General features: G+C 42.7%; 1 protein-coding gene across 1 annotated transcript in view; it reads right to left on the bottom strand.

The window, feature by feature from the left end:
- Positions 1–500: 500 nt before the first annotated feature.
- Positions 501–11,499, bottom strand: part of MCPH1 (microcephalin 1) — a 229,912-nt gene continuing 218,913 nt past the window's right edge. Inside the window, exon 14 of the mRNA XM_055334855.1 lies at positions 501–880. Within this exon, the coding sequence (XP_055190830.1) occupies positions 828–880 (53 nt within the window). The 3' untranslated portion in view covers positions 501–827. The remainder of the gene's footprint in view (positions 881–11,499) is intronic.

Raw genomic sequence — 11,499 nt, 5'->3', positions numbered from 1 at the left:
ATCTCCTTCAAAGATTTGTTCTAGTTCCATTGTATTTATTCAGGGACTTGACATGTATTAAGGTAGAGATAACAGTTGAGGAACAGATAACATGGGGAGGGAACAGGATCAAGAAGAAGTCTTCATGGCACCTCAGCCTTGTTGAGATTTAGTATTTCTGTTGAAGACGAGCAGTCAGTGTGTATATGGTTCAGCTCCACTGCCAATATCCTCTAAGGAATGGCAAGAATTGGTCAGCCAATGGAGTCCATGATCTCTTGTTGGTAAAGCTCCCCTCACCATAAACTAACTTGGAGAAGTAGGGCTTCTCGGGTGGCATTAATTATTGCAAGGCTTCCACACCTGTCTTCATTAATTACTTTGAGAAGAATCTCAGGCACATAAAAAGTAACCCTAATAGCTGATCGATATCCTGCCTCTCTAGTACATGACATGTCAATAAAGATCATAGAATCCAACCAAGAAACTTAAGGTATTCTTTGATCTTAGGAATAAAACAGTTTAAACGAATTCCCACTCTTTATTTAACTAAGGTGCTTCCACGACCAAGGTTCTGTGATGTTTTAATCATTATGATCATCACCAGAACACTAAGATTGGTATTACATAGAAAAGGCCCTTTAAAAAAAAAAACACATAAAAAAAATCCAGTTGTTAGGAAATCACACAAAGGAGTTTCTTCATATAAGAACCACAATGCACACATATGATAACATAAAAAGGCATCGTTTCTATGTCTATCCCTTCTCTTGCATCTTTGCTCATTCGAATGTCCAGAGACAACTTTTCGAGCTGTTGGCAGTGGCCCTCTGTCGGTGTCTCCATCACTACAGCAGTAGGTAGTTGTCAAAGGCACAGACCTTGTGCTGAATGATTGAATCTAGAGAGAGAGAAAAGTGGTTTAATGTTTAGTGGCCAACGAGACAGTAAGACGACAGCCTTTCTACGTGCGTGCAGAGTCCTGTTTTAGAACCTTAAACGGTTTAGAGCTGCTTTGTATGTCCACATGGCACACGTGGCTATTTAAAACAGTTCAGTTCCTCAGTCACACTAGCCACGTTTTAAGGGCTCAGTAGGCACATATTCCCATAGATGTAGGACAGAGGGTGTTGGCGTCACGGCAGGACATCGCATTAGGGTGGAAACTTTGCAGTCTGTGGCGTGAGACCAGAGTTCTAATCTCTGCTCGCTAGATTAAATACTCTCTGGTGCAAGGCAGAGTCTACATAAAACCTAAGTTTTAGTTACAGCATTATGCATTCGAGGCCGTCCGCGTACCTGCCCACCTGCATCCTATCCACCTAGCTGAGCACTTTACACAGAGTGCAGTCAGCGAGGACACGTTCTACAGCTCAGGTCTTCGTATTTCAGTTGAAGAGGCCAGACCAGTGAGCTCTAAAGTCCTGTCACTTTGAAAGCCGGTTATTTCATGAAAGTCACAAGGAGTCCCCTGGTCCAGGATAAGTTACTGATGCAGAACAGGCCAGCAGGAGACGGTACTGCTGCCAGCCCTGCTTGCAGGAGGATGAGGGAGGAATGCACTGGGCTGGCAGGACTAGTGGAACTGCAAATCAAATTACAGTTAACTTACTAATTACTATTATTATCCACAGGGATGGATAAATTATATTGAAGGACCTTAAGATGCCCCAGGGATGAGCGATAGCAGAAAGGAAGCCAAAAAAGAGTTTTGTTCTGTGAATACAGGGGAAAATGGAAGAGAAAGTAGCATGTGTTAGTCATAGCTCCTGACAGTGTCTCAGGGTTAAGCTGTATCCTGCCCAGTACAGATGCACTCCCGCACGAGAGGGCTGAACTGGCGACAGGGATTTCGGAGGTAGGGACACTAACACCTGTCATCTACACTAAATACATGATAGGACGTTAAAGTTGATACAGCCAATATAACAAGCATTAGTAGCACGGAGCAAACCACTCTGTCCACAAGCTAGTGACGTGGCATTCTTATGATTTACATTTTAGCATGAGTCCTTTATTCTTGTGATGTGTTGTCCGTGTTTTCTCTCTCATTTGCCTTTTGACTTCTCTTATGCAAAGAAATTTTTATTTTATGTATGCATTCAGATTATGTCAATCTTTTTACTGTATCTGGACTTTGAACCATAGTTAAAGCTCTGTCCTCCACAGGGTTCAATAAAAAGGAACAAGATGTCTCTCCATTTTTAGGAAATCCCTCAAACAACACATAGGGTCTTTATACATTTATTTCTATGTAAATATGTTTTTAAAAAATTAAAAAAAATGCTGTCCCATCTTTAAGTTTAAGGAAGGGTTGTAAGATTTGGGGACTCTATAGATTTCTCTATTTGAATTCTTTGACCATGAAATTGAGTGTCACTTCCTGCATTCATGCATCTGTCCATCCATTAATTCACTCAGGTCTAGAAGGGCCTCATCATGTTGGAGAAAAACTGACTGGAGAAGGAGCAAGTTTTAAATCTAGACAAAATAAAACAGAACCCTAAATGTAACCTCCCATAGCAAGTCTGTGGCTGGTGCCTCACCCTCGGTGTGGTGTGCTTTATGATGGCACAACGTGAGGAATTAACCCAGGGACTTGGAGAAACAGTAGGCGGGTACGTGTAGTGTGACGCCTGTGCATACAGTAAGCAGACTGGGGAGTCCGCGCCGAAGAGCACTTGACTGCCCAGTATGGCTGGCAGCCAGGACATCCGCTTCCAGAGAGCGCCTCGTGTCTCCAGGTCCCCAAATGTAAGCACACGCACACACATGAAAAATGACTTCTATCCAAGGTCATTTGTCAACTGAAGATAGCCACATCCCCCAAATTCCTATGTCACATCATATGAATGATCCTCAAACACCCCCATAAAATGTGACCCACAGGACAGATGTTAGAGCAATGCCAGGCCTGCCCAGTGGAAAGAGACAAATAGTACGTGAGCAGCTCCCATGAAATTTAAACTGAAAAAAAAAAAAGAAAAAAAAAAAGAAAAAAGAAAAAAGTTTGCTTTATTGTAACGGGTAATTTGCAGGTCTTGGCACACAATTACGCACAAATTAAAGTTTACTGGCTACGCTTCTGTGTGGTCTGATGCTCAGGATAGTGAAGGAACACGCTGCTAGCTATTTTTTTTTATATATATAGTGTGGTGGGGCCACTTTATTAAATGGAACTCCAAGTGCCAGTAGCCAAATGCGGCTACGGTACCGTGTGCGGGGAGTGCTAGGACACTCGGACCCCACAGGGAGCTTTATCTTAGCTCATCACAAGAGGCTGACCATTCTCGGGCTGAAACGCGGAGCCAGGCACGCCTTCAGTTAAGCATTCGGCTCTTCTGGAGGGTGAAGCTGCCAGATTTGAAGCAAGAATTCTAAAGCCAGGCGGCCTTGCGGACAGACTGCGCGTGGTAAACCAGGGAAGAGGAGTCCGAGAGCACTCCCAGGTTTGAATTTGGGCCTCTGAGAGATCGCTGATGCTCCTGGACATCAGGATCCGTGGTGGGGCCAGGGGTGTACCCAGCAAGTGGAAGAGGGGCTGATCACGCCCTAGCTGTGGCCACTCACCGTCGTTCACCCCCTGAACCGCCACAAGGGCCTGAAACTGCGCTCTCTGCTTCTGACGCAAGATGTGGGTTCCCCTACTTAAAATCCTTCGGTGACTTCTGTCTATTGAGAACAAAAGCTAAAGCTCTCACCATGGTCTAGAAGGGCCTTGGGTGGTGCAGCCTGTGCGAGCTTCATTTCTCGTCCCTTTGTCCCTTTGCTGGGTCTCAGCCTCTCCCGACAAGGCCTCTGCTCCTCCTGACCTGGAGCCCAGCTGGTCCCTTAGGTCGACGCCAGCCCACCCTTGTGTTCACCATGGGGGTCTCAGCCCAAATCCGGCTCTTCGGCAAGGAGCCAACCTCCCGTCCCCGTAAATACCCATACCCTGTTTTCTTCGTAGCATTTCTCACCGATAGGATTTAAAACCATTTTATTGTCTGTCGTCATTAGAATCTAAGTCCCACGGGGGCAAGTCCTCTGTCTGCCTTGTCGCCTCCTAGTCCAGCGGGGCCTGGAATATGCTCGGTACGTGACACATGCTCGAAACAAGTATAAATTGAATGAACGAGTGGATGGCTTGACATCCTGTGGTATATTTGAAGGAAATTGCTTGATGTAAAATAATGGAGCGTTCTCAACATTTTTTTTTTCCTGCTGCGATACGAGGCTAGAGACATTTACATATTGGAACCTTTCCCAAGAGTATACCAAGAATGTGGACCATGTCACAGACAGGATGGTCTAATAGTTTACTCCTACTCTACCAACTTTCACATTCCACCCAAGAAATGTGAGTTAAATGATACTGTTACCGGGCTAGCCTTGAATCCGCTAGTTTCTCTATTATGTTATATATTTATTTACTGTTGGATATAGGAATGCTCGTGATTTTACCAAGTGGATCTAATATAGACCAATCTTGCTGACTCAGTTACAAGTGTTTTCTTGAGTCTCTCAGATTTTTCTATGTAGACAACTGTATCATATGCAAATGTGAGGATCTGTCTCTTTATAATTCTTAAGTTTCCTTTGTGTGTCTCATCTTATCTCTTTGATTAGGAACACTCGATCTCTATTCAAAGAGTAAGAACGGTCGTATGTATTTTGTAGTTGCTTAAACCTTAAACTAAGGTTTTCATTACTAAGTAAAAGAAAGGTTTCCCATAGATACCCTTTATCACATTAAGAAAGTTCTCTTTTATTACTAGTTAATTAAGAGTCTTTATCATGACTAGATATTGGGTTTTTCTTTTTGACATCTGAGAAAACTAGTGGGTTAGAAAAAAAGATTTAGCGACATCTATCTTTACATTCTTTGGTTAAACTCGGTTACATGTTTCTTAACACACCGCTAAACTTTGCAAAATATTTTATTTTGGAATTTTATATCCATCCTCACAAATGAGTTTGGGCTGAAATTTAAGTAGTATTAGTTCAAGATTGTTCTAGCCTTATAGAATGCAGTGAATATCTTCCTTCTTCAGTGATTTGTAATATTTGGTAAAACTTACCAGTCCTAGACAGTTTGAATAGTATCTTAAAAATATTTTTTGTAGTACAATGCACTTGACATGAAATTTACCTTTTAAACGATTTTAAGTGTACAATTAAGAACGTTCATGATGCTATATGATCATTGCCACTACTCATTTCCAGAATTGTCTCATAATCCCAAATAGAATCTCCACACTCATTAAATAATCACTCAGCAGTACAATTCCCACCTCCACCTAGACCCTGGTAACCCCTATTATAATCTCTGTCTCTATGAGTTTCTCTAGTCTGGGTAATTTACGTAAGTGGAATCATATTTGCCCTTTTGTGTCTGGCTTACTTCACTTGATGTGATTTTAGTGTTCATTCACTTTTTAGCATGTATCGCAATATCATTCCATTTTATGGCTGAATGTATAGACCACATTTTGTTTATCTACTCATCCGTCGATGGATGCTTGAGTTGCTTCTACATTGGGACTATTGTGAATAATGCTATCATGAACACAGGTGTGCGAATATTGGTTCAATCCTTGTAGGTACATAACCACAAGTAAAACTGTGAGATCACATGGTAATTGTTTAATTTCCTGAGGAGGGGTCATCCGGTCTCCCACAGTAGCTGCACCGGTACACAGGTTCCAATTTCTCCACATCCTCAACGATGCTAGTTTTCTGTTCTTATGGTAGCCATCCTATTGGGTCCCAAGTGGTACCTCATTGTGGTTTGATCTGCATTTCCCTAATGATTAGTGACGGTGAACATCTTTGCACATGCTTATTGGCCGTTTGTATATCTCCTCTGGAGAAGTGTCTAGCCGTGTCATTGGCCATTTTTTAATTGTTTTTGTTGTTTTCAAGCTGTCGAGATTCTTTATGTTTTTTAGAGACTGACTTCTGTATTTGCAAATATCCTCTCCCACCCTGTAGGCCACCTTTTCACCTGATTGTGTCCCTTGATGCATAGAAGTTTGTTGTTTTGTTTTTACCTATTTTTATGGTTGCCTACCTTGTAGCTTAATTTAAAAGCAGTGTCTATCATTTTTGCCTGCACGTGTTATTCAAGATGAGTGAGCAAGCCAGTTTTTCTGATATCTCCCAAGCAGACTAGAACAAATAAGGTCTGCATTCAAGGAGAGGAAACCAAGACTGTACGATGTGAACGACGAGCCACAAAATTTCCCTACGGCTCTGAACATTGTTTTGTTTGATTGGTCTTTGCCCTGGTTGCTACAAACTTCTGACTATTTTCCAGCACTCCTACACAGTTGGTTCAGACATAGTTGGTTCTGCTGGGGGGCTTTTTGGTGTTTCTGTGGGGAAGATGGGAGTTTGGATCTTCTTAGTCTGACATTTTGCTGATATCACTCTGTGCAGGTGTCTTTTTCTTTTTTTTTTTTTTTTTGATGGACGGTGAGAGGTATACTTTTGATTGTCATTCAGGTTTTTAAATAGTTCAGATTTTCTATTTCATGAGTCAATTCTGGTAATATTTTTTCCAGCAATGTCCATCTTACCTATTTTCAAATTTTCTGGTATAAATTTACTCAGCATGCTCTCATGATTTTAAATATTCTTACTGTATCCATAGTTGCAGCCCCAGTTTTGTTCATAGTATTGTTCACTGGACCCTTTTTTCTTCCTTTCTTTTTCAATACTGCTAGGATTTTGGCTATGGATGGTTCCCCCCACCCCCCAAAGAACTCTTTTTCAGCTCTTAAAAAACTTTTTGCTTTTTGTTCATGTTTCATATATTTTTATCATTCATTTCATCTCCAACATTCTTCTGTATTTATAACTATGTATTCATTCATCCTCAAGTGCCAAAATTTAAGAAAAATTGAACAAAAAAAAGGGAAATGATTTATCCAAGTATTTTTTCTCTTCCTACAAATTGAGAACAGCTTCTTATTTTACCCAGAGGTTGGATCCTTCAGAATCCATCCATTACAGTTTCTGTGATGCACCATTTGAGAACCTCTACTGTTAGTGGTTGCACAAATGAGAAGTTCCACTTACTGAGGGTGGCATTAAGATCTTTTTACAAAGGAACAGTCTGAACGGAGAAGAGGTTGACTAGAAATGCTGGTTCTTTAATTCACCATGTGACTCCGGTGGAGAAATTCAGATCCCTTCATTTGATAAAAGGCACAGATTTCTACCATGATCTCAGAATTTGTTTCCAGCAGTGTTCATCTGCTGGGGTGGCTGTTAACAAAGCACCACACACCAGGAGGTTTAAACAATAGAAATTTATGATCTTAAAGCTGAGGAGGCCTGAAGCCCAAGATCAAGATGCCAGTGGATCTGGTTTCTCCTGAGGCCTCTCTCCTTGGCTTGCAGAAAGCTGTCTTCTCTGTCCTCACGTGGCCTTCCCTCTGCACACGCATCCCTGGTGTCTCTTCTTTTCTCATAAGGATACCAGTCCTGAGGGATCAGGGCTCTAACCTGATAGCGTTTAACCTTAATCACCTCTTGAGAGGTCTCTATCTCCAAACACTGTCACATTCTAAGATCCTGGGGGTTAGGACTTCAACATATGGATTTAGGCAGACAAAATTCAGTCCATAACAAAAGTCCATCGCTTTAGGTTCTATGATGCTCAGTATTAACTGTCTAACATGGAACACTGAAAGAACTGAAGCTCCAAGTGCTTGAAAGACTCACGGAAACCTCCTGTAAACAGTGTTAATATACTAGGTCAGTAAGCAAAGGGTGGAAACTGCCAGCAACATCCCAGTAGGGGGTTGGGCTGTGAAGTTCTTTTATGGCCATTGACCCCCAGCCCCAGAGTAGGGCTAGAGTTAACACTGGAGCACTTACCTCTGTGGGGGGAGCACTTGCAGGGAGCCCTGTGAATCTGTGCACAAGACAGTCTTGCGAACCTGTCAAAACCAAAATGCTCAGCACTGGCCTATACATGGCTGGTGTATTCCCCAAACCGATGACTGCATTTCTAGCGGTGGATTAAAAAAAAAAAAATGTCGCTGTGGTTACACTATTTCCCATTCTGAGTTGAATATGTAGCTGATTGTCATGTTCTACGTCGCTTCTTGTTTTTAAGTGAGGCTGTGCCTTGGCTAGTAAGGTGTGGAGAAGGCCTTTAATGTTCCACTTTGCTTGTCTTCAAGATGCTTTTTTACTTTTATATCGCCGATGATGCTCACACCTGGTGACTGGAGGTCAGTTGGCAAAAACTTAACAGAGGGGAGCCAAGTGAGATGGGTTAGGAAATTTCAAAGATCACCATCCAGGACCACTAGCTGACCAGTGAATACAGTTAAAGGCAAATCTACTTTCTCAGTGCACACTTTCTGTATCTTTCCAAGTTGATGCTTGCTGTTCAGCAGCTAGTAGTTAATTATATGTATTTTAAAGCTATTCTATAACTTTGACATCTCGTGTGTGTGTATATATATATATATATATATATATATATATAATCTAAATACACGAGATGTCAAAGTTATAGAATTCCATGTCAGTTTTAGTACTCATTGATGCCTTTACTGGTAGACGTCATCTATTTGAGAGCAACCGCCCCCCCCCAAAAAAAACCCCACCTCTTCAAGATGAAGGTCTTATCGTCTGAGATTGTATCTTGAAAGTCTGCCGTCACCCCCTGACTGGTTGCTGAGCTCCTGGGTGAGGATGGTATCAGGCGGCAGGCAGCAGACGTGCTCCAGGTTCTCTTCCCTATCTCTTCTTCTGTCCATCCTCAGCACATGGCCTCATTGCCTGTGACTGCTTCCTTCTATGCCGTAAAAATGTGGACGCAGAGGATCCTGAGGAACGCCAACATCATCTCTTTAATCATGCACCCCAAGGGCTGAGGCCTCCTGAGTGTCCTTGCTTTCACAAAATGCCATGTTCAAGAGCATGCATTTTTCTGGGCCTAGTTCTGTGGTCAGCCATCTGGCGAAACAATGATCTATGCTGGCTTGTAAAAGGCCCACATGCTATCAGAGATCTTTTTCCTGAAAACGTTGACATGGGGAGACATTCAAATCAAATGCTTATTATAAGTTATAAGGAAATCATGCTGCGGCTAATTTTTTCCCCCTTTGGCAATGCTGTTGAGCATATTACATTATGTTCCCACAATAGCATAAAATGTATGTCTTATCACTTGAACCTAGCCCAGACAATAAAAGGGCGCCCGAGACTGGAAATATGTCTTCTGAGAAAGGCCAAACCAGCTGAAAGTGATAACACCGACGCGGGGGATGGAGAGAGTGAAAAGACAGGGCTCCGGCACAAAACTTTGCAGACTGGTGATGAATGCACTGGGGTCCCAGGGCTCCCGCCCCTTCCCTAGCCCCTCACTGAAGACACCAGCCAACTTGGGGCTCTCTCATTGTAGTGTCTTGATATGTAAAATGGGAATTCTGTTCTAGGGGTGTGCTGAGGTAAATAAAATTACTGGAACTTGCTTCTACTCCAGTGTCAGGTAAAGGTGACATTTTGCTTCCTGGTGCCGGGAATTTGGTTTTTGTTTTCCTGTTTATTTTCATGCATATTCAAGTGCCCACGAGTATTTTCTGTCTCAAAAATCCCCATTTCTCCTTCTGGTGCAATGATTCATCGAAAATCTTGGCCTAAGTATACTGCTGTTTCAGGGAAAATGGACTCTGGGGAATGAATTGGGAACATAATCATGACCGTTTAAATGGCCTCGTTATAAGGCAACCCAGCATGTAGGAGACTCTCCACGGAGCAAATGAGTAAGACATGGCTTAAATTTCACGTGGTGAGCCCTGTTTGGAGATTTCATAAGTTCACACCATTCTATGCCAGCAGCACAAGGCAGCAGCCAGGAGGGTAAGCTGGCTGAATGCTCCATGGTCACCCCTGACCAGTGTCCCCCAAAGAAAGAGCTGGAGGTTAGAAGAAAGTCTTATACTGGAATAATCACGTAACAGTTTAATTTTTCAACATAAATGTTGGGTCAGAGGGTGAAGGGATAAAAAGGCTTATCTGAAGGAATACAGTGCTAGGATGTTGAAGGTCTTGGGGAGACTTCTCTTTTTGGTGGTGGTCATCTTTCCCTCTGCCAAAAAAACAAAAGCAAAAAAACCCCAAAAAACGACAAAAAAAACAAAAACCCAAGCTTCTCAGAGGGTTCTAATGGCTAAAAAAATATACTTGTCCATCCCCCGTGACTTTATTGTGTCTGTATAAACAAAGATCCCATAATACATAGGAATAAATATAAAGGTACTAAAAAAACTTGGAATCTCTTATTTTGGAAAGCAAATGACAAACATGAAACTAGATACAACGAGCTACTTCTTAAGACTTTCAAATCCTTACTCTTAAGTCTCAGGGACCCTACATTACATGCTGATATTCTAGTTGGAACAAATTTTAGAGTATTTCTTTTAATAATAATCATGTCACAAAATTATTTTTTTTTAAATTGGTGCCTTAAGGTGATTTTAACTATAATTTACAAGGGATTTTATTGCAAATTTTAATCGCACAACATTTTGAGAATAAAATATTGGCTAGATGTGCTCACAGTGGAAGCTCAGGGGAAGGAGGAAAGTCTTCAGAAGAGAAAATGTGGCTATGTCAGTGGACACTGTCATCCAGTGATAGTGGACAGGGCCCAGTGTGGGTGTGAGATACCCTGCACACCCTTGTGTGTTAGCTCCTCTGACCCTCATGTGAAATAAGCAGGGCCGAGGTTATTACTCTGTTTAATAGATGAGGGGACTTGGGTCCGGAGGGCATAGGTGATTTGGTGATTTGTGTCCCCCGGTCAGAGAACAAGCCAGCGGCAGAGTCCTGATGGGAAAGGAACTGCAATGCTCAGGACCATGTGTTATGTGGGGTCTACAGGTATGTGTAGAGACGGGCAGATGAAATCTCCTTGAATTGCACAAAGCCGGGGCTCTTATGTTGCAGCTGAATTAAAAAAGATAAGAATATGAACTCCTGAATATTTGAAAAATGCACGTTCTAACACCCAAGTCATCAGAGAGGCCCTGGTGCAGAGACAGGGGCAGCAGCCAGAGAGTCAGGGGGGCTCACCATAGGGGTGAGGATCTCCCCACACGGAGAGCCAAGGATTCCAGAACACACAATACCCGGAAGTTGCCAAGGGCACACGCAGATGGTGTAATCAATGACAAATCAGAAACAGGACATGGATTATGGGAGAGGAAAGAAACTCGGGCCCGCAGCTCCAGCTCTGAAACCCAAAGAATTCCACAGGGTGTTGTGAAAGTGAAGCCCCGGGGTCAAGCAGGTAGACGTTTGCCTCCTGAAAACCCACTCACAGGAGAGCAAAGTGGCAAAACAAGCGGAGGAACTAGGCAGGCGGCTGGACCGCGCCTGAGCTGTGCACAAAAGCCACGGGCAACAGGAAGGGGCGACAGAGTTCCGCGACCTGGAAATAATAATCGTGCAGCCCCAGACGCTGGCCCTGTGCACGGTACACAATTTGCAGACGCTATAAAGATTAGTTGTTGA

The sequence above is a fragment of the Nyctereutes procyonoides genome, unplaced genomic scaffold, assembly GCF_905146905.1.
Source record: "Nyctereutes procyonoides isolate TBG_1078 unplaced genomic scaffold, NYPRO_anot_genome, whole genome shotgun sequence".
NCBI classification, from domain to species: Eukaryota; Metazoa; Chordata; class Mammalia; order Carnivora; family Canidae; genus Nyctereutes; species Nyctereutes procyonoides.
Note: the sequence above shows the minus strand (reverse complement) of the source record. Positions and strands in the feature narration are given on the sequence as shown.